The sequence below is a fragment of the Indicator indicator genome, chromosome 1 (assembly GCF_027791375.1).
Source record: "Indicator indicator isolate 239-I01 chromosome 1, UM_Iind_1.1, whole genome shotgun sequence".
Classification (NCBI taxonomy): domain Eukaryota; kingdom Metazoa; phylum Chordata; class Aves; order Piciformes; family Indicatoridae; genus Indicator; species Indicator indicator.
This window is the reverse complement of record NC_072010.1, coordinates 54,461,016-54,485,730: the sequence shown is the minus strand read 5'-3', so window position 1 is coordinate 54,485,730 and position 24,715 is coordinate 54,461,016. Positions and strand designations below refer to the sequence as shown.

The 24,715-nt window shown below is 39.5% G+C and overlaps 1 protein-coding gene across 1 annotated transcript in view; it reads right to left on the bottom strand.

Annotated features, from left to right (window-relative positions):
* The window catches only part of GPC5 (glypican 5), a 723,207-nt gene that overhangs the window by 323,105 nt on the left and 375,387 nt on the right, over window positions 1-24,715 (bottom strand). The window contains 2 exon segments of the mRNA XM_054400650.1: window positions 15,378-15,479; window positions 15,481-15,522. Of these exon segments, the coding sequence (XP_054256625.1) occupies window positions 15,378-15,479; window positions 15,481-15,522 (144 nt within the window).

Here is a 24,715-nt window from a genome sequence, read left to right as displayed (position 1 = left end):
GTAACATATTTTTGTGGAAAATATTCATGCTCCTTTTTTAATTTGTATAAAGGAAAACAATATAAATTCTCAACCACTGAATTAGTGAAAGGATTTGGTAAAACAGTAAAGGTGGTTTAAACACAATGATTACAGGAGTTACAAAAAATATTTTCTTCAGATCCTCAATAGATAAAGCACATTTGAAAAACCACATTAAAATAATAAAAATATTAATTGAATTATAAGGAATGAATAAGAAAATATTATAAATACAATTATAATCTAGACATTGGCTCAATGAAATAATACATGAAATAAATGGCTTCATCTTTCTACTAACTTCAGAATTAGCAATATTATTTAAGGTAATTATTTTTAAAATATAATTAGAACTTTGTAACTGCTACTAAATTCATTATGAGATCTCTCTGGAAAACAAAAGTTCCTGCGAAATCAGTGAAACAATGCCTTTTGACCTCAGAAATAATTTGATCAGAACTCAATTAAAATGCAATCTACATTAGCCTTATTACTTTCTAATTAGCCAGCCTTTGCATAAACAACCAGTGTATTTTGACTTGGTTTTGTATATCTCAGATGCACATGTGAAAATAAATTGTGCATAACACCCAAGAGTAGATATGGAAAGCTAAGGTTTTGTATGGAAAAAATGCATTAAGGTGCATTTAATTTTTTCATTAGTTGGACATAATATCTTCTTTTCCTTTGATGAAACCTTCAAAGCTCTTATCTGTTAATGGGGTGAAATATAAACTTTTAATGATTTGTTTTAGGAAACAAAGACTTAGGTCAGGTCAGGTCAGACACTAGAGAAGTGGCTATTCTGTTTCTCTTCCATGTGCTATCTGAATGGCCTTAAGCACAGCTTTGGAGACAAACATTATTTTCTTCCTCTATTTTTTCCTACTCTATCCAAATAACTAGAGTCTTTGGATAAGAGAAATACAGGATTATAACAGGTAAAGACAGGAGACAATGCACAGGGGAATAATCTGCTGTTCTGTGAAAGACTAACATTAATCAATTTTCCTCCAGCTCATTTGAGGGTATTGGATTAGTAAATTACACAGATTTGATGATATCATATGGAGGATCAATATTGTTTTCATATTGGGAGGCTAGGGGTATCTCACCCTTCATTCTCACAGGAAGACTGTCATAATTTGAGCTCTTCTATAGCTTTCTCTTGTCTTGAAGAATGGAAAATCTTTTGAAGAGAAAGTTTTATTGTAATCAGTATATTAGTGTGGAAAATTTACATTTCAATAACTCAGTATTTTCTTTCTGCAAGAAGATACATATTGTCAACACATATGAAGTTCAAAGACTTTTCTGTATTCATGATCAAGTGGTGGCACAGAAATACACAATGATCTAAAATATCAAAGCATAAACAGTCGCACTAATACACAAGTTCCAATAATTTTCATAAAAAAAAGATGAAAAAATAAATAATTTATGGAGACCTGTGCATAGACCTTTACCAGCCTATGAAGTTTGCACAAGTAAAGTCATTGGATGTGTAATTACATGAAGCAGTGAGGCAAAACGCAAAGCAATTCCAACTGAAATAAGTTATAAGACAATTTCCTTCTATCTTATTTTGCAAAAAGGTATGATCTGTATTCTTATATTATGCATTGCAAAAAAAAAATCGTAATTTTTCAATTATTGCCAGGAGTCAACATTTGTACTTCTTGAGTGATGAATTTGACCTGAGTAATGGATTAAAGCTGTACTGTCAGGCTGGACCATTAATTCATAAACAAATAAGGGGAAAGGTTGCATGCAATTTGCTGAGGGAATTCACACAGAGGCAAAAATAAAGTCAGCTAATAAAAAATCTTTTACCTTACATCAGTGCATTGCGTGTTATGGCAGAGCCTACGTCTCACCTTCACTGGGATTCTCTCAATGCGAGCAGCAATGTCTTGCCACAGATCTGCAGCCCAGATTGGCTTTCCTTTCCTCTGCCAGCCATTCTTCTTCCAGTCTTTCAGCCAACCCCACAAGGCATTGGCTACCATCCACGAGTCGGTGTAGAGATAAAGCTTTGGCCATCTCTCACGTTCAGCTACGTTAAGAGCTAGCTGGACAGCTTTTACCTCTGCAAATTGACTGGATTCTCCTTCTCCATCTCTCGCTTCTGCAACTCTGCGCGTTGGGCTCCACACTGCAGATTTCCATCTCCGCTTGTTCCCAACAAGACGACAGGAACCGTCTGTGAACAAAGCATATCTCTTTTCATCATCAGACAGATCACTGTAAGGAGGAGCTTCCTCAGCACAAGTTACTCTCTCCTCTGGAGGTTTTGCACAGCTTGTGCCTTCTGGCCAGTTTGTGATCACCTCCACCAAACCAGGCCTTTCGAGATTTCCCATTCGAGCTCTCTGTGTTATCAGAGCCATCCACTTAGACCAGGTAGCATCTGTTGCATGATGTGGTGAAGAACCTTTGCCTTTGAACATCCAATTCAGAACTGGCAATCTAGGAGCTAGAAGAAGTTGTGACTCAGTTCCAATCACTTCAGAAGCAGCTTTCACTCCTTCATAAGCAGCTAAAATCTCTTTCTCTGTTGGAGTGTAGTTTGCCTCTGAGCCTCTGTAGCCACGACCCCAGAAACCAAGAGGACGTCCTCGTGTCTCCCCTGGAGCTCTTTGCCATAAGCACCAGGTTGGACCATTGTCACTCGCGGCCGTGTACAGAATGTTCTTAATGTCTGGACCAGTTCGGACAGGTCCCAGACCCATCGCTTGGACTACCTCTCGCTTGATCTGGTCAAAGGCTGCTTGTTGCTCAGGACCCCATTGGAAACTGTTTCTCTTTCGAGTCACATCATATAGAGGTTTCACAATCTGACTGTATCCAGGAATGTGCAGTCTCCAAAATCCCACTATGCCTAAGAAACGCAGAGTTTCTTTCTTGTTGATGGGATTTGCCATGGTGGAGACTCTGTTTATCACATCCATTGGGATGTGACGGCGACCATCTTGCCACCGCACTCCCAGAAACTGGATTTCTCTGGCAGGTCCTTTCACCTTGTCTCGCTTGATAGCGAAACCAGCTTGCAAGAGAATGTCAATGATTTTGTTACCTTTCTCGAAGACTTCTTCAGCAGTCTCACCCCAGACGATGATGTCATCGATGAACTGAATGTGTTCTGGAGCTCCACCTTTCTCCAAAGCATCATGGATCACTGCATGGCAGATGGTTGAACTGTGAATCCACCCCTGGGGCAAACGATTGAATGTGTACTGAATGCCTCTCCAGGTGAAAGCAAACTGAGGCCTGCATTCCTCTGCTATGGGAATAGAGAAGAAAGCATTAGCAATGTCTATGGTAGCATACCATTTGGCCTGCTTGGATTCCAGCTCATATTGGAGTTCCATCATGTCTGGTACAGCTGCACTCATGGGTGGAGTTACTTCATTCAAGGCACGGAAATCAACTGTCAGACGCCACTCTCCATTCTGCTTTCTCACAGGCCAGATTGGACTGTTGAAAGGTGAATGAGTTTTGCTGATGACCTTCTGACTCTCCAGCTGACGAATCAAGTTTTGAATGGGCACCAAAGAGTCACGGTTGGTTCTGTATTGTCTGTGATGCACAGTTTGAGAAGCAACCGGCAGCTTTACATCCTCTATCTCATGTTGTCCCACAACTGCAGATTCATCTGAAAGCTCAGGTCTAATAGACAACTTCAATTTTCCTCCATCAATTTCTACAGTTGCTATTCCAAAAGCCCATTTGTAACCCTTAGGGTCTTTAAAACGCCCTTCTCTCAGAAAATCAATTCCCAAAATACAAGGTGCATTAGGACCTGTTACAATAGTATGTTTCTTCCACTGCTTCCCAGTTAAACTTATATCAACCTCTATCTTAAACAACTCTTGAGATCCACCAGTGACTCCCTGAATAGTTATAGATTCTCCCCCTTGATAATTTGATGGTATGATGGTGCACTGAGCTCCTGTGTCAACCAAGGCCCTGTACTTCTGAAATTTTGAAGTGCCAGGCCACTGGATGTACACATCCCAATAGATTCTGTTATCTCCATTATCCCTTACCTCCCCCTGGCGGAAGGCAGGGCACCCCTAATGGTGGGGATTACCTCCACATGTACAGCTGGCACAACGTCCAGCACCAGAATTAGGATCACTGTTGGAGCTATCAGAGTTGTTCTGGGAAACTGAGGAAGCGACAGCTACCCTCCTGGTATTGCTACCTCGGGATCTGCCCCTCTGCAGCTCCCGTAACCTCTTGAAAAGATCAGAAGTTGGTTGACCATCCCATCTGTTCATGTTCTCACCAAACTGATCACGCAGAGTTATCCAGATACTGCCACGTGATTGCCTCTGCTGTCTGTTTTGGTTTGACCTATTCTGGAATGGCCTCCTTGGAGCACGTCTGTTCCTAACAGCTGAAACTTGTATCCATCTGGAGGAAGAGGAATCAGAATCATCCCCCTTCATCAAGTTGGATATGGAGGTTTTAAGTTCCTCCTTCAGCTCTTTCATGCAATTCTCCATCTTTCCAGACAGAGTTTCAATGGCTGAAACCAAAGAAGTACGTGCAAGACTATCCTCCAATTGCCTCATTTGGTCAGTGAAATGGCCAACAGTAGGAGGTGCTCCACCATAATTTCTTGCCACAATCCTGCTTGCCAGAATAGTAGCATAATTAGGAGGAGCAAGCTTAATGAGCTTTTTGGCAAGGCCTGTTCCAACAGGAATTTCATCAGGATTCAGAGTCTTATGATCTCCATACATTATTTCTCTCACAGCAAATTCTCTCAGACGCTTGATTCCCTCAGCTATTGTGGTCCAAGGCTTAGGGTTCCATGGTAAATCATCTCTGCTGGGGTACCTCAGCGAGACTGCCAGTAGGAGGCGTGCCCACAGAGAAACTTTACCAATGCACTTGCCTAGGTGCCTGTCTATGCCTGTATCCTTTGAGAGCATCCCCAACTGAGAGGCCGACTTGTCACCTACCACCAATGCTGGGGCTCCCATATCAAAACACCTGGCTAGCCAAGACAGGACTGGCTCATTATCTCCTCTGATGTAATCCTTCCTCACATGTCTAATTTCCTGTCTGGGTGCATTAGCTGACTGTATGTCATCCTCATCATCCTCATCATCATCATCCTGAGATCGCTGTCCCCATAACCCTATTGTAATCCTCCGTTGAATTTCCTTGAGTTCAGAGGCTCTGCCAGCAGTTGCTAATTTAGCAGGGTCTACATCCTGACCTACATCTCCATCATCCATGTGGGGTCTCAAGAAGTCTACCAGAGTTTTAAGGCTAACCCTCTCTTCCTCATCAGAAGGATCTGTCTTAACAGAGGGACCCTGAGTAGAAAGACCCTCGTCTCCGCCTGCACCATCTCCTGCAGCATCTGCATCTCCTCCTGCAGCTCCTTTACGCTTTCTGCTTACAGTGGCCACCAAATTTACTGGCTTGGTTTTCACATTCACAGCAGAGTTGGAAGAGCAAGTAGCCTTATGTCTTTCTTGACACAGTGCTATCAGTAGCCATATGATTATTCCAAGAAGCAACAAAATTAAGATTAATTTTGGTCTAAGGTACCAAAGAACCTCTGTAGCTGTAAGAGGAGTAACAAACTCAAATGTGTCTGCTAGCAGATCCATAGTTGAGTTACCATAGCTTCTTAGCCCAATAAGACCACAACAGAATTCACCAACATTCAGTAACTTGTTCTTAACCCAAAGAAATGACTTATATGCCACATATCTCACAATCTTGTCTATCATGCAGGAAACGGCCCATCTGTAGACAATTGCACCGATAATAGATGAAATAGAATGACTCAGAATCCAAAACAGCTTCATTTTGCTTCCTAATATGTGCAAAAATAAATCATACAAGCAATCGAGCCCCACGTTGGGCGCCAAAAATAAAAAGTGTGTCGGTGTGAGCTGAAATTCCCCCCCCACCCACAATAACCAGGCTAGCCCAGTCTGGAAGCAAATGAAGGCTGTATTTACAAGCAGAGAAATGCAATGAATATGTACAAATATACAAAATTCACAACATTTACAAATATATACAATCAACAGAAAAACACAACCAATCTCCCTTTGCTTCCCCCCAAGGGGACCCTCCCAAAGGGGCCTCCCTCTCCCAGGAGCTTCCCCCCCAGACCCCCCTGGACAGAGAAGCAGAGTTAGTTAGAGCAGAAAGTTGTTAACTTAGCTGCCAAGGTCAGTACGTGTTATCTTCAGCCAGAAGAGAAGAAGAAACAGCAGCCAGACAGCCCAGCAACTGCCCCCACTGCCGAACGCAGAATGTGCAGAGTGCCTACTTTGTTTTGGGTAATAGTTCTTAAACATTTCTATCTATCCAATGGAAGTGTTTAGAACAATCAGTATTTTGCTTTCTTACACCCAATAGTGACTTATTTACACTCTTTCACTTTCTCTGTTCTGAACTTTGCAAGGAAAAATTAAAAAGACAGTTTCAAACCATCACAGTCTACCACAAAGATTTTCAAAGATTTTAAGTTATCAAAAAGCATTTAACACACATACTAACTGGTCTAAAACAGCGCATCAGAGCAGAGTAATTACTACAAAAGACCCACGTTAAAACATGAGGTTAGATTTTGATGGGAATTACCTTGTAAGAATACCACCAATTCTGAAGTTAACAGAGAATTTGAGCCACTTATTGCCTGTATTCTTTCATGGAATCAATGTACAAATAATTATACTCACAGTTACCAGTAAAAAAAAGCCAAACTTTCCAGCAAAGTACCAATATATGGTGCTTTCTCATTCATTCTTTTATATTTGCTGAGGAAAAACAATAAGATAATATATATTATAGCTATTTATGTGGGTGGAGAATGGCCTAAATGCTTTCTTATTTCCACAGCAATAGAAGGAAAGAAACCAGTGCCACTCTTGCAAAAGTATTATAGAGAATACCACCTTCTCACTGAAGAAATTCTAAATTATTTCTCAGATTTCAGCAACTTAGAAAAAGAAAAACAAAACACCTTATGCCTTGCAAACTTGAGCACAGAGGATATAATTATGGTAGTTTTAGATTATGCCTTTAAAATTTTTCACAGATCTTGAGCAGAAAGCAGTAAAAATGTAAATAAATCACTATTGGGTGTAAAAAGGAAAATAACGATTATTCTAAACAATTCCATTGGAGGGATATCTCCCATAAGATTTGGTTCCCAAAACAATCCTTCTCTTCTCTTCTCGCTTCGGCCTGGGAGATACTAACTTGCTTCTGCTTGACTTTGGCTGCATTGCTTTTGTTTTGGCTAAGTTTAATATATCTCTGCTTCTTTCTCTCTTCCCTTTGTACAAGGGGGGTCAAGGGGAGGCAGGGAGGGAGAAGCCGTTACAGCTTCTTCCCTGGTATTTTGGCCAGGGGGGTCCTTGTGCTGTTTTGTTAATTGCAAATACCTGTAAATACTGTACATTTGTACATATTCATTGCATTTCACTGTAGATTGTAGTTTTGCCTGTAAATACAGCTTCCATTCGCTTCCACTGATCTGGTCTGGCATAGTTAATCTTGGAGGGGGGGGGATTTTCAACCCACTGCATTACCGATCTGGATTCTACTGTGATGGTTGTAGTTCTTCAGGAGCTTCTTTTCTCAAATAGTAAGAGAAATATAGAATAGATATCAAGGTGCAATGCAGGTTTAGTATCATACAAACAACCTTTAGGCTAATTTGCTATACTTAAGAATAAAGTTGGCATCCTGGAGGATACAGTCTCTTTATGTGGCAATGGCTAATAAAAGGGGCATTAATCATCCTGGACAATACTGAGGTTCCAATCAACAGGGGGGGAAGGAGAAGTCACTCCTCTCTGTAGATTCACTCCCTTCCAAACTTTCATTTTCACCATCATGGACATCCTTCAAGCTGTTTCCTCAAATAGAGAGAGAGAAACAACCTCCAAATTCTTCCAATTCCTCTTCCAGATATATAGATACTTTTGAGCTATTACAGATACAGCCTTTGTTCAACTAGACCTTACAGTGAATAATGTATTGAGTCTCCTACAGTGAACTATAGAATTAATTTTGAGTGGTACTCCTACAAAACATGGGCGGTGGGGGAGGTGGGGTGGTAAAAATTCCTTTATAAAAGCATGGTTTTGCCTGGGTCTTGCATTTGGGAAAGAACAACCCCATGTACCAGTGTAGGCTGGCAACTGACCTGTCAGAGAGCAGCAAAGGTGAAAGGGACCTGGGGGTACTGGTGGGCAGAAGAAAGACCATGAGCCAGCAATGTGCCTTTGTGGCCAAGAAGGCCAATTGCATCCTGGGGTGGATTAGAAGATGTGTGGTTAGTAGGTATAGGGAGCTTCTCCTCCCGCCTCTACTCTGCCCTGGTGAGGACACATCTACAATATTGTGTCCCATTCTGGGCCTCTTGGTTCAAGAAGGACAGTGAACTGCTTGAAGGAGTCCCGTGCAGAGCCATAAATTTGATTAAGGGAGTGGAACATCTCTCTTATGAGGAAAGGCTGAGGTAACTAGGTCTCTTTAGCTTGGAGGAGACTCAGGGATGATCTCATTATTGTTTATAAATATGTGAAGGGTGAACATCAGCAGGATGGAGCCAGGCTCTTCTCAGTGATCTCCAATGATAGGACAATGGGCAACAGGGTCAGGCTGGAGCATAGGAAGTTCCATGTAAACATAAGGAAAAACTTTTTCACTTTGAGGGTGACACAACACTGGAACAGGCTGCCCAAAAATGTTGTGGAGTCTCCTTCTCCGGAGACACTGAAAACCCACCTGGATACCTTCCCATGTGACCTACTCTGGGTGATCCTGCTGTGGCAGGGGGGTTGGACTAGACAATTTTGCAAGCTCCCTTCCAACCCTTACCATTCCATGTTTCTGTGATTTTGTGTTTACTGTGGAATTCACAGAGGATACTACAGTGTGGCAAAGCTCTCTCTTGCATTTCAAAATGTGGTGGATTGCTCTGTAAGATTTCCTGTTGCTCCTTACCTTTCAGACATTATCTCAAAGATAGATCAAAAACTATAGGCACAATTGTGGGATGTGGAATACACACAGCCTGTTTCTGTAGAATTTTGTAAGGTTATAAAAAGTCTGTACTTGATTCCAATAAAACACTTCAAGTATCATCATTAAATGTTCTTCTAGCTAAACAAGAAATTGTTAATGATGTCCATTCCACAAAACTCAATTTAAAATCTGAATATTAAAGTGACTGCTAAAAATTAGTACAAAAATTAGGTAAAATTTGGGGTTCACAACAAGAATTTTTTTAAATTTTTGTTCACTTCTATTAGAGTCGAGACATTTGAACTCAGTGAATATATCAACAGTGAAGTCCTGTAGTGGTTCCAAAGACACCTGAATGAGAACACTTCACATTAACAGTGAGGGTTAGGAAGTGAACTGTTGTCTGTAAACAATATAAAATCTGAAATCCTACTCAGACATAAGGGACCTCTTCCTATACTGGGGTGACACCGAATGTAGATGAGAGTTTAAAACAATATAGCAGATGGCAAACATTGCAATGGGATTTTTATTGCCAGCTTTAAGCAGCTTTGGTCATAGAAGATGCCATCAGAATCAAACTAGAAAAAAAGAAAAAGAAAAAAAAAAACTAACAACTACAGTGAAGTAGGTGAAGGAGTAGAAAGAGAAGAAAGTAGGTTTGAGACTTGGGGTTGTAGTATAATGTTAGCTATAGGACACACCCTGCTTTATTTGAATTGTCGTACCCTCTTTTTATATGGAGATCACAGCATAGAGCCTCTTCCAAGTAACTTTATATCTATTTCATAGTCTCAGCAAGAAAATAATAATCTACAGATTAAGTAGTCCTAGAAAGATAACATTTTTCAGACATTTTTCCTCAGACATAAAAAAATCAAACAAGTGAGAGACAAGGCTTACCACTATATACCTTAAATATGAAGATACCTCTGGTATTTATATATATATGAGCTCTGAACTAGGAGATCTGTGACTACAGTAAAGGAATGCCTGAGCTGCATGTTAAAATGGGAGAGGAAAGACAAAGCAGTGGTAAAACACTTTTCTTAAAATTAGTGGTCTTGCTACAACTCTTATGAGAATTTTGATAGATGATGTTGAGTGCCTCAGAGGAGTGATATCAGGATTAGCCCTTCTTCACAGAGCTATTTGGAAACAGAATCAAATCAATATATAGGTGATAAGTGTTTGCTGTTATTACCTCTTGTATTCTGTAGGGTTTTTTTGAGGAGGTAATTCATTGTGACGCATAAAATAGCCCTGTGGGAGCTTCTGGGTTAGAGTAGAATAAAACTAGCAAATGAAGTGTCAAGACTTTATACTACTGTTTATTTTATACATTTAAAGTACACTATCCTTTCTAGCTCTATTCCTTCAAATAACTGCACCAATTTGCTATATTTTAAAAGTACTTATGAAGAGGAAAGCAGTCAGCACAATTGCAGGGCTTTGAAACATTGAATGTAACCTAAGGATTGACTGATATGAAACCCAGAATTATTAAAAATATAACGTATTTTAAGTGCTGGTGTAATGCTAGGGTTACCAAATAGCTTCTTTGGCTGCCTAAACCCTGTCACCACGCATTTTGCAGTCTCCAACATTAAGTGAAAACAATTCTTACATCTGTAGCGCTGAGTGTAGGAATAAGTCATCTTCGACTTCGGAGGAGGTTTGAATTGGCAGAAACATACCTTCTCCATTCTCCTTACTTTCTTTGAGATCTGAGTTTCATACACATGTTCTGAAGGCAATAACATGGTGGCATGGTTTGAGCTGAAAGCAGTTCTGGACTGAGGACAGAATGAATTTATCCCAAAGGAGTAAATAGCCACCTTCACACAGAATTGGTGGTTAAATAGAAATATTACTTACAAAAGTAAATCAAAAGGTACAAAGGCAAAAGAAGGTATACATGCATATCTATATCTATATCTATATATCTCTATCTATCTATCTATCTATCTATCTATCTATCTATCTATCTATCTATACAGAATTGGCCCTGGCTTAGCTCTCTAGCTGGGTCTACCAGGCCAAAACCAAGCCAAGACCTTCCCCCTCAACACTAGCCTCAATAGGCCTGGAGTAGGCCAAACTGCCCCCCTCAGGACAGGCTTACCAGGCCTCAATGCCCCCACAAGAGTAAGAGTTAAGTAATTGCACTTAACAAATAAATGATATGGCAAGCGGGTATTAATAAAAATACCAGTAACACTTTATTAATATGAAAATTACCAAAACTCATTAAAGAGGATTGTTGTACGGTTGGAATATATATTTATAATGGGAAGATACAGTCTTTGGGCAAAATACAAACAATTCTATGCAAACTAGGAGGAAATAACATGGAAAGAGAAGGTCCCCAGGAGCGAAATAGAGCTCACTCGCAAGGGGGTGGAGGCTGGGGATGGGGAAGGGAGACTTGGTAAGAACCCTTAAGCCTAAAGGGCAATGAATTGATTACTCACAGCTGGTTCTACCCACGTGGGTGATGCTGCTGCTGCTGCTATATTAGCTGTGAAGCTTTGGGGTGCTCTCATACGGCACTGGCACGGCAGATTGCCGGCAAGAAGGGTTTACCACGTTGTCCCAGGCTGATCTGGCTTCAGCGGACAGCTGGTGGTTAATGACGCTTCTCATGACAGGCACTTGCTTGGTTTCTGGGTAAACTGAGGCACAGCACGATTCTAGTGGCAAGGGGAAGCAGGCTAGATGAATCCAGCTTCCAGGCTCATGGCTTCTCCAGCTTGCTGTGTATGGGCTCATGGCTTTATCCCAGGCTCTGGACCAGGCACTCAAGGCAGGGCAGGGCAACTGGAGGCAGCTTCTACAAGACGTGTCCAAGAAGGCTTGAAAGCAAGGCTTGAGCAAGGCTTGAAACAAGGCTTGAAGCAAGGCTTGAAGCAAGGCAAAGGCGACCACCAAGTCAGCCTGTATATGTACAACTTGCCCGAGATTAACTGGGCCAGGGGGGCAACTGAACCTAACGTGTAGCTGCCCAATGGAAAAGCGTTCTGCCAGGCTATGACTATAAAAGGCAGAAACAAAGGCCTTGTTTCTGGGGGAGCAGTGGTCAGTGCACATGCTCTAATCCCAGGTAAACAACTTGTTTACCAGACAGGCAGGGGTCGTGTCCCCTTTGTTCTTTTTCCGGCATTGCCCTTACTTTCTTCAGGAAGGAGGGGAGAGAGAGGAACCATGTCTAGACACCTTAAGGCCTGTCTGGGTTTGTACTGGGCCATGTCATGGCCCTACCATGACAAGAAGCTAGATACACTAGCCCCCAGCTGCACTGGAAGGCTGACAAGAGCACGTTCCCTTGCAAACCAGAGAGATAGCCACCACTGCACAGAGAAGAGAAGCAAGGGAAAAGGGCAGAACTGGCTGTGCAGCCTGCATATATGGGAGATGCGGGAATTATGGGATGGAATAACAAAATTACAATGTCCTGTTTCTCCCTCTGGCACTGTTGGCCCTTTGGTACTTTCTGGTACTTTGGAGGACTTTTGTCTCTGATAGGACGCTTAGTCCTCCACCTATAATGCACAGCATCAAAAACATGCTTTCAAATTCTGCATTTAAAAAAAAAATGTCTTGGCTATTTTTGTTATCATACTATATCAGCTTCCTAAGATTATAAATTTCTGCAGATAAGACTATTTCCTTGGTGAAAATGTCTGGGAAAATTAACAAATAGAATCGTAGAATCATAGAAACAACCAGGTTGGAAGAGACCTCCAAGATCATCCAGTCCAACCTCTCACCCAGCCCTATCCAATCAACTAGACCATGGCACTGAGTGCCTCATCCAGTCTTCTCTTGAACATCTCCAGAGATGGTGATTCCACCACCTCCCTGGGCAACCCATTCCAATAGGCAATCACTCTCTCTGTGAAGAACTTCCTCCTAACATCCAGCCTATATCTCCCCTGGAACAACTTGAGACTATGTCCTCTTGTTCTGCTGCTGGTTGCCTGGGAGAAGAGACCAACCCCCACCTGGTTACAACCTCCCTTCTGGTAGTTGTAGACAGCAATGAGGTCACCCCTGAGCCTCCTCTTCTCCAGGCTAAACAACCCCAGGACTCTGGGCTTTGGCTAAGACCTCCATAATGAGAGAATGCAAAGTTGGCCAGAAGAAAAAGACAATGTTTATCTATGACAATAACCAAAGTATGGGGTTTCTGTAGTTTATTAAAACTTCTTGAAAGTTCTTTTTATTTAAGTTTTTCTTAGACAAAATGCCTGCAACTTATCGTAAAAATACATTTAAGTGATATCTGAAGAAAAATATTTTCTTTATGTTGTAGAAAAATTTCTTACTAAATGGAATACTTTAATAGTTCTATTGGACTTTGGTTGATAGTCCAAAACTAAATAGTGTTTTCTAGGACTCTTTCTGATATACATTCAAGACACCATTTAAGGTGCATTCCAAATATAAGAGTATGTCAGGATAAATGTGGAAAATCACAACAGCTCATCAAAGGTACTAGCAGCTCAAGATATATGCAAAAGTCATAATATTGAGCAGTATAGACTCATATTTTTGTTCTATAATATCCTAGAAAAGGCTCAGATGGAACACCATTACATACAACCTTCAGTATGCCTAATACATAGTTTATAATTCTAGAGATTTGTAATACATATAATATAAAGAGAATATGAAGGCTAATTAAATTTTTGACATTTTGAAAAGATTGAACTAAATATAGAAATACGAATAAAATTCTAATGCAGTATGAAAGGGTGAAAGAAAATGTACTATTCTTGCAATTCTCTTGTCATTTAATACTTTCTTAATAGCCTTAGTCATATTCTAAGACTATTTTACAGTCTTTCAATACTGTAGACTGTCATTATCAAATAGATATAATATATCCAGTATTCCAAAGTACATCTGGTTTTAAATATTTGATCTCTAACTTTTTTTTCCAAAGTTAAATCTTCAAAGGCACTCTCAGGAACTAAGTGTCCAAAACTTCTTGTAGATCTGTTAAGATTCCATCCAGAGAAGCTAGAGCAGGACTTGAAAATGTATACACTATGCATCAGAGTAACAGCATCTTTGATTCCAAACTGATCTGATAAGGCATGCCCCAGAATGCTCAGACTTATTTCCCCTGTTGTTCAAATAAGAACTGGGCGAGCATATACAACAGCTTCTCTAAGGCACGTTTCCAAATTATCTTTTCACTTGTTCAGTCAAGAAGGAGCTCGGGTTCTCACCTAAGCTTGGAAACATGGAGCACACTCAGATTCAGTAAAAACAGGTATGCTCAGAGATGGACACCAACCTTGACTACATAGGGAAGGGAAGGGAAGGGAAGGGAAGGGAAGGGAAGGGAAGGGAAGGGAAGGGAAGGGAAGGGAAGGGAAGGGAAGGGAAGGGAAGGGAAGGGAAGGGAAGGGAAGGGAAGGGAAGGGAAGGGAAGGGAAGGGAAGGGAAGGGAAGGGAAGGGAAGGGAAGGGAAGGGAAGGGAAGGGAAGGGAAGGGAAGGGAAGGGAAGGGAAGGGAAGGGAAGGGAAGGGAAGGGAAGGGAAGGGAAGGGAAGGGAAGGGAAGGGAAGGAAGGGAAGGGAAGGAAAGGAAAGGAAAGGAAAGGAAAGGAAAGGAAAGGAAAGGAAAGGAAAGGAAAGGAAAGGAAAGGAAAGGAAAGGAAAGGAAAGGAAAGGAAAGGAAAGGAAAGGAAAGGAAAGGAAAGGAAAGGAAAGGAAAGGAAAGGAAAGGAAAGGAAAGGAAAGGAAAGGAAAGGAAAGGAAAGGAAAGGAAAGGAAAGGAAAGGAAAGGAAAGGAAAGGAAAGGAAAGGAAAGGAAAGGAAAGGAAAAGGAAAAGAAAAAGAATCCACCTCAAACCCCTCCAAATAGTAAGAAAAGCCAAAAGGTGTGCAAAAAATTAACAGCATAGATGCTGATTGCCAAGGTACACTGACTCCAAAAGTTCTCTAATACATTCATCTAACACAACTAAACCTTATATTTTGCCATAGTTCCATGCAAAATTAGAACAATTTCTCTGATTAACTGGCAAACCTGTCATGCTGAAATAGTAACTCACAAGGATAGGTCATTGTAACACCTTTTATTTAACTGAAATACGTTGTTGAGGTCAGTCTACACTATGCCAAATACATGTTAATAATACTCACATTCATACCATACTCATAGAAACCCTATAATTGCAGTCTTAATCCTGTAAATCTTGGTAAAATACAGACAACTTTTCCATGTCTTTTCCTGGATTTATATATTAGTGGAAAATAAGCCAATTCAATATTTCAGTGCATGAAGGAAACAGAATCATGGACTTACAGTCTGAAATTTTCAAGCTTCTTTGAATTCTCCACTTCCTGATCCTTCACAACCATCTTCGTCACCACAATCTCCACTGATCTGCTCATCTACACCTCCACCACTGGCTGTTTGTTGAAGAATCCCACTTATCATATTTAGGAAATTATTTGCCCTGCAACAGCTGAAGTCAAAATATGGTGTACAAGTTAATACTACAGATGGAAAACTTCAGTGAATGTCCAAAATTGTGATTTTTTTTTTTTTTTTTTTTTTTGGTCCCCTGGCTTATAGACAGATTTTAAAGAGTGTGGTATCTGGAGATGTATACTTCATCTTTAATTAAAAAAATAAAAAGAAGTCAAGATAAATGAATAGGGACATAGAATCATAGAAAAATTTGGGTTGCAAGAGATTTTAAAGGCCATCTAGTCCAACTCCCTCCTGCAATGAACAGAGACATCTCTAACTAGATTGGGTTGTTTAGAGACCTATCCAACGTGACCTTCCAAGGGCGAAGTATCTGCCACTTCTTTGGAAACATATTCCAATGTGCCACCACCCTCAATGTATATTTTTTTTCCTTATGTCTGGTCTAAATCTACTCTCTTTTAATTTAAAACCTTACTCCTTGACTTATCACTACATGTCCTGCTAAAATGTTTGTCTTCATTTTTCTTATAAGGCCACTTTAAACATTGAAAGGCCACAAGAATATGTCTCCAGGGCCTTCTCTTCTCCAAGCTGAACAATCCCAACCTCTCATCCCATCTTCACAGGATAGATGTTCCAGCACTGTGATCATTTTTGTGGTCCTCTTCTTGATCCACTCTAACAGGTCCTTTGCTGAAGACTGCAGAGTTGGACATAAAACTTCAGGTAGACTCTCACTGTAGAAGAGCAGGGGGCAGAATTGCCTCCATTGACATACTGGCAATGCTTCTTTTGATGCAGCCCACCATATAATCTGCTTTCTGGCCTATCCTGGAGGGAACTGTTTCCCAAATTCCATCAAGGTATTGTTTTGGGAGAACTACTAAAGGTCACCTAAAACAAAATAAAGGGCCTAAGCAGTGCAGGTGATTTGAGTTCAGTACACAAGCTTGTTCTCTTACTCCTTTTTATTTATCACCACAAACACATCCAGTGATGCCAGGATTGTCTACAAGACAACAGGTAGAGATCCCAAAGTTTAACTCATTTCTCTGTTTTGTTGAGTAGAACAGAGTAATCACCTGAATAATGTTCATGTGTCTCATTTAATAAATGTACAAATGCTGTCATTTACCTTTTTTAACACTAAGCTGTAGGACTGTCATTCATCCATACACCATGTACTCTCTGCCTCATCTGGATTCAGTTCAGTTTACAAATCAGATACATATGTATTTCATAATCTGTAATGAAACTAGTTTTTTAAAATGCTAAGGATTCCTATAACTTTCTCTAGTCAAAAATATCAGCTGATGCAGGCTTATGCATTGTACTTGTGTCAGTTTAGCAAGACTTCTTTACATTTTACAAAACTTCAGTGGCTTAGATTCTTGAATTGAATAATTGGATGGGTTTTTTCACCCAAAAGTAGCTACTAATTAGTCTGACACAGAATAAATTGTTTTATACCTTCAAAAAACATGATTGTTTTGTTGTTCAAGCAAAATACTGGGTTCACATTTTTGGACAATACACTCAGTTTATTTATGGACTAAGGAGCTACTTCACAGCCTAGCTCATTTGTTAAGTGCTGTACAATGCCCACAAAAATATTTTAATCACTACTACAGAGACATCACTTGGATAATTCTCAGTAGCTTTATAAAAGCCACTTGCAACACTGGGTAAGAACAGGACAATGCCATTCACTACTGAATTAGCAGAACAAATTTATGCAGCACTTTTGATTCAAAAGTTTTATTAGATAGTTATATGCTACATGAAAGATAAACTACCTAGCTAAGATAAAAATAGCTTTTTTGTATAGCTGCCTGGCTTATTGTGTATTCCATGCCATACTTCTGCCATCATAGTTTTTATGGAAACAAAACACAGCCAGTTAAACAGGACACTTTTCTTATCTTTTTTGTCCCAGTACAAATCATAACACAGCTGCAAAAACAGCTATATAATAAGGTGTTCTTTATCCCTGAGCTCTGTGGCATAAATGTGGGAATGAACCTCCAGGAAGACAGTCTTTCAAACAAGTTTCTGCCAAAGTTTTCATACACACACACACACACACAATTTTTTCTGCCTGAGAACATGTGTGCCCCTCTGTATTCTGCATCTCTGCCTCAGTCTTGAAATAATATTGGTTTAATAAGGTCTTTATATTTTACTTATTCTCTAAATTTCAGCCCAACACTGTTTCCTCTTCCTCTTTCCTCTTCCCTTTCTACTTATTGTGCATTAATGACTTATGACTATGACTAGAATCTGAAAACTCTGATGATCCCACTAAATTGTTGTAGAAGCAGGTTCAACACTGGAAATTCAGTCTTCAGCTTTTTGCAAACTTTTCACTGTACTTGAAAGAGTAGAGATTAAGGAACGAAAGAGTTCATTTGTAACTTGCATTTTGTTATTCTCTTCAGTCTCCTTAACTATACAAGAAGAAATACTGTCTCCATATAAATTCACTGATCTCAGGCTTTGTTTTCTATTAAGCGTGGCATGGATCAAATATAAATTCTTTACTAAATGTGTACAGTCCGTGTACACATGGAGTTCACATCTGCATTGACTCAGTAGCAATAAAGATAAAAATCACTTAAAATTATTGTTCTGTTGTTCTATAAAGCTATTATTTAAGATAAAAAGAAACACAGGTTTCAACTGGAGAAGGTTGTCATACACACTTACCGGGTTTTCCATCTGAATAAAGGAAATTAGCTGTACATTTTGTGCACCCCTGTCCCCCAACAGTACATTAAATATTCTTTCCATTGTATCACAAGCTAAAATAACCTCTCTTTCTTTTAGGTGTCAATGAGAGTTTTCCGTGATATCAAATTTATGTCTTAACAACAACAACAAAAAAAAAAAACAGACAAAAAGCCCAACAACAACAAAAAAAAGAACTGTGAGCTTAGTCATGCATCATTGTCTTTCTATTTCATTGAAAATAGCAGCAAATAGTATTTGATAACTATGTTAGTTTGACTGAGTTATGGCAAGGGTTATGACACCACTTCTGTGAGATTGCAGTAGGCACACCAATATTCTAGGACAGATTTGCTTGATCTTTCTTTGCATTTGGTGGAAGGGTTTTTTTGTTTAGTTGGTTTGGTTTAATTTTGTTTTTTATTGAATTAAGATTTTCATATCAAAAACATATTCTTTGGTGGTGGTATTTTATTTTCACAGAAAATTTTGTTTTCTTACCACTGATGTGGTACGTGTGCATGGGTGAATGGTTTGGGTATAAGTCAGCTAAAAGATCCTTGAGAAGTGTTAGCTTCATACCTTGCCTACTTAGTTTTGGGAAGCTGGGCCTGTTGGGATTTTTACTGATGGCTTAGAGAGATTTTCTTTGACACAGAGCAAATCTGAAAAAGATTACACTACTAAGGAATACTATGAATAAATTTTGCAAAGTTTCATGTTTTAGAATGAAAATGAAGATTTGTGTGACAGAAGTTACATTGTTGTAATAAAGTACTTATAGGATTCTGTACACATGTGACTAGGCACTATAAAATATGTCAGTATGAAAATGAACTGCTTACAGAAGCTATAGAGGTATCTATAAGAGTATTTAAAGCTTCCCCGACAAATCTACCCACAAATATAATTAGAAAAATTATCATTAAGAATGTATGGTTGTTGTACAGTCCCATAGGTTCTGGCTATTATTTTGGTATTATTCAAGATCATTATCAATGACCTAGACAGCAGTCTAAAACAGAAAATGGTAATGATAAACCTTTCACTGCTACAAGATCTGGAGAACTATTTCGTAACAAAGAAAAGTGACAAACTCTCTAGGAAAATACATCATTTGGTAAATCCAGCAGCTGAATCAAATTTTAAACACACGCTATAATAAAATACAGACAAATGTAAATTTGCAAGTCTAAATATCATATTACATACATATTAGAAGAGAAAATATTCTAATCTATAAAATAATTGTGGGTGTGCTAGACAGCCACCAGACTACAAATTATCAAGAGTAGTATTCTGGCCAAAGATTTTAATGGGATATCTTTGAGGACAGAAATAGGAACACTAAAACAGATTGGGGATATTATAGTACTTCTAAATCAAGTTCTTCTTTCATCTGTCCAGAAAGGATGGCACAGAAATGAGTTCTATTACAGTGGCTAGAATGGAACAAAAAAAAAAAAACACTTTTCTTTTTAACCAAGGAGGTCATCCTTTAGTAAAAGAGTTTCTTAAAAATACGTATTCTAAATTAGTGTAGCTTATGTTGGAGACTAGTATTTAGATAACACTGCAACTCTGTCCTGAAGGGACAAGCCTCAAAACATGCCCTAACCCAGACAATAGGCTAAGCACCTGTGAATGGGTAAACCTGGACACTTCCTAGGGTCCAGATGGTCCAGGGAAATGTGTAGCATGTGTAATTAACCTTGTAACACACCTGTGAACTATGTGTGCCCCTGAGAGTGTTTGGGTATGCTTTCTTTGGTACCAAGAGGCATTAATTGTCTTTGGACAGTATTTAAACCAGCCGAGATGATAGGTAATTTGCCTTGTTCTCACCCAGAAAGAAACAAGAGCCACAGGCTGCTGGAGTTGCAGCTGAAGAGCCTATCCTAACAGGCAAACTACACCTGGACCTTGCACCTGGACCAAGATAACCAACACTCTGAGAGCCCTGCACTGGAGGCAGAAAAAGTTAAAGCCCCAATGGAACTGAGTCCCAGAAGAGCTAAGGAAAGGCTACAGCCCAGTGATGGAGCACATGAGAGAGAGAGGCCCCTTAGCCCTCTCCAAGCCAAGAGCCACTTGAATTGTAATTACAGCATCTGGGAAGATACTGCAGGAGCAAGCCATGAGTACCAGGCTAATTTGCTACAGAATCCCCCTTGTGGGAAACTGGAGATCGCAGCACCAGAATTCCCAATTTAATTTGTTGTATTGGAAATTCTCAGATTTGTGCTTAAATTGTTTAACTGTCTTCATATGTGGAATGCATTACTTACAACCAAATAACAGAACTTGTAAATATAATTTGTAAATAAGTTACAGCAGTGTTTGAAGATACCACCGCTGAAAAGATTAAATATAAAATATATAAAAATACATATTCTATTACAAACTCTTATAGACCCTTCATGAGAGTATCCAGTAAGTTTCTTCAAAGAAAAAGCTATAGCTTTGTGTGAAGTACATCAGCTCCTTTCTTATTTTTCAATGACATTTTCAAAGAGAATGAGATTTCTTAGCAGTTATAAAATTTACATCCCTAAGATGATGCAGAAAGTATAAGCAATGCATACACTACTATGTCAAACCCACTATTGTCTGCCCAAGACTAAGGCTAAAACTCTGTGTTTCAAGCCTGCAGACTTGTTCCACTCCATAAAACCACCAACCGAACAGCAGTTTGAAAGTCTGATAAAGCAGCACAATATTTCTCTTCAGTCTAAGCCAACTCATTTGACCACAGAAAGAAATAGGCCTTCATTCTACTTATTGAACACGAGCAAGAATCAGTAAGGTGGCAGAGCCAACACTGCACCAGGTAGCTCTAACCTACACTTTGTGAGTTCTTACTTCAGAAGCAAAACAGTTGTTGGAATAGTAGGAGTTACTCCATCTTATTGTGATACTACTACTTCAAAATCCAGACCTTTTTTTTCTCAGTAACATTTATGTAGCATTCAATATTATTTAGTAAGCAAACAAACTTTTCACAGAGAGCTAACTGCCGAGTTATTTAAAAATTACTAATATTTTTTATAATTTTTGCTGAAGGTACTGCAAGGCTCAAGCATGAGCACACACTGCCTATTTTGTTCCACCATTAGAGTGCTTCCCAGACATAAGAGATTGGATATGACCCAACAGCACTCCCCGCAAAATGCTTGACCTCAGTTTGAGCCTTAGCATAATCTAGGGACTGTTCACAACAGGCAATATGGATAAGGTTATTCTGCTCTAGGAAGAAGAGAGTCAGTCTTTGCAACTTACCCATTTTGGTTTATTCCAATCAGTTGCCCCTAAGGTAAATCTCTTATTAAAGAGGGTAATTGTAAGCACTGGGGACATGAAATAGCATGTGCTCTTATCCTTGATCCTATTTTTTTTTTTTAGCAATATAGTTACAGCTCCTACATGTAATTGTACCTCGAAAAATATCTTTTTCCTAATTTGTTGCATTATTAAATACAAGTCTTCTGTGATATAAAAATTTTGCTTTATATCTAGGAGTGTATTTTACAGCTAAAAGCCCTCCACCCACATTCTTACTTGCATTATGTCAAGAAAGATTACTTTTCTTTCCAATTATTATGGGTTCCAAATGAATACAGGAGCAAAAGCTTGGCTCTTCTCCCTTGATGCAATCCCTGCTAGCACAGTTATGGACACTATAAACTTGACTTGTGTTTAAAAAAATTTTGGGTACTTTTGGCTTTAAAAAATATATGCCTTACTAACAACTCACTGTAAATTTAAATTATCCTCAGAAAATTAAATAAACAAGTCAGGCATTTCTAAAACAACAAATGAGAACAAAATTAAGTCCCAGAATAATAGTTTTGTACTCTTCTTTCTGTCTAGGTATTTGAAATGGGAGAACAGGGTCATATTATATATGATTAATGTTTAGAGAGTAATGTTCTTTGCTTATTTCACTCATCCATGAAAACAGCACAGCTACAAACAGAAATATATTATTATAATAATAATGGAAGAGAAACATAAATTCCAGGGGGAAAAAAACAAAACAAAACAAACAAAACCCCAAACAACCCAACACATTGCAGCAAAATTTCATTTAAAGTGTTTCTAAAGTTATTGTATGAGTGTCTTCAGTATCTCTTCTCTAGAGCCATGGATATGCTCAGATCCTTCATTTCACTATTTTTTTCTGTAAATCTGTTTCATTGTACTCATTTGAAAGCTATTGGTATAACCAATTACAAATTATTTTTCAGATAATTTGCAAATAATTTTATCCTTTACCTTATCCTCATGTACATATTTTGATTTTTCTGCCTTTTCTGCATTTTCATAGAATGCATTGTGTTGGAAGGGAACCTCAAAGGTCATCTTGTCCTACCCCTTGCAGTGAGCAGGGACATCTTTAACTAGATCATGTTGCTCAGGGCCCCATCAAGTTTGACTTTGAATGTCTTCAAGGATGGGGCCTCCACCACATCTCTGGACAGCCTGTTCTGGTATTTCTTTATGCTCAGCATGAAGAACTTCCTCCTAATATCCAACCCAAAACTAACCTGCTCTGGTTTCAAACCATTGCTGCCTGGATTTTTACTGCATGCCCTTCTAAACAGTCCCTCCCCAGTCTTCTTCTAGGTTCCCTTCAGATACTGAACTGACGCTATAAGGTCTCCCTGGAGCCTTCTTCTTTCCAGGATGAGCAACCCTAACTCTCTCAAGTCTGTCTTCATAGGAGAAGTGCCCCATCCTTTTAAACATCTTTGTGACCATCCCCTGGACCTGCTCCAGCAGGTCCATGATACATTTTTTCTATCATAATGGGAGACTGAAATAATATTCTGTGATCAGGTAAAACTGATTGGAACAAGACTACCAAGGATTTTGGGTGGCTTGTCAGCGACCAGCAAGCCCACAAACAGGCGGTTTCACACAAACATCAACAGAAAATTTATGAAGAAATATTTGGCTTACTCCCAAACTAAGAACTTTGTGAGATCTTTCCTTGGCACTGCGTTTATATTCCAGAAATTGTGGCACGGATGTGCCGTAATAAATAAATTGAAAATGGCGCTGATCTCGTGGTGCTGTGCAGCGTGGTTGCAGTTTCTCCCAGAATGAACAATCCTGGAGCTTTCCGGGAAGCCTCAGAGGCCTTTGCAGCTCAATCCACAGAGTGTGTTGCATGAGAAGAGCTTACCCCTCCCGGGGAAAAGCCTTGTTGCCGGGGTCGCAGGGCACGGCAAAGTGGCTTCACTGCAAGGCTGGGGCAACTCCTTCCATGGCCCATGGGGATCAGCCAGGGAGCTGCTGGTCCAGCTGAAGTGACGTCCCCACTTCTGGGGAGGCTGTAGTGGTCCAGGACAGGCAGTGCACATGGATTACCACAGTTCCCTTGCTCAGCAATCGCTCGGGGAACGGTGGCGGTCCACAGCGAAGCGCTCGGAAATGCCGGTTCGAGTGCCGGGTAAAGCAGACCCTTCGGCAGTGCAGAGCACGATGCAAATACGGGCATGCACACGGGAACAGACACAGGCAGAAGCACAGACCACTTGTTTACCAAAACAACCCCTATTTAACATTTGCCACACAAATACTGGTCCAATGAGCATCCTTTGTGAACAGAATAATTAACCAATGAAGTGATGTTTTGCCAAATGTAGTATAAGCATACACCTTGAACAAAACAAGCAGAAGCATACCGTCTGAGCTTTGTTTATCACAACGGGCCCAGGGAGGTTGTTTACCTGGACTCGGTGGTGTGAAGTTCCCCCACCCTCTCCAGAAGTGAGAGGGAAGAAGGGGTTCAAGCTCAGCACATAGGGACATGTCCTGGCACTATTTGGGACATAATCTTGGACATAAGCATCATTCAGCACAAATATGTAAATATACTACCAGCAAGAATAAAAGCAAGCAAGCTAGCAAACAAACTCAACAAATTATTTGTAATAAAACCCACTGATTAAAACTTAAAAATTACGTTTTCTGAAAAAGTTTTCAGACCAAACATTTTCAGTGCTAACAACTAGAACCTACAAAATCACATGGAGAATTAATCACAGTTACATCTCTTTAGCTCATCCAGTTTGAATCATTATGAAGACTATCGTTACACAGGACAGTTTTTTAAATAACAGAAGAAAACAAAGCATGCAAAGGAAGCTCTGGAATGGAAAAAAATTAACCAATCTGCAAGAATTCATGTATGTGGCCATGAGTACATAAGCATTATCTCATTATCATGCACTGATTTGTGCTGATAATACTATCAATTAGGTATTACTCTGTTTCTTAGAAATAAAAATCATGACCATAGCAAAACAATAAGTGTTTATTTTATTAAGTGTTTATTTTATTCTTTTAAGCTAGAATTGGATTCTATAGCAAATTATCTACATCACTCATTCATCTGTGTATTTCCAGTCTCTGAGAATTCTGAACTTATATGGGCAAAAGTAGAATTTCTCTCACTTTTATGACATGGATTGTTACTTAAGAAGAGTTAA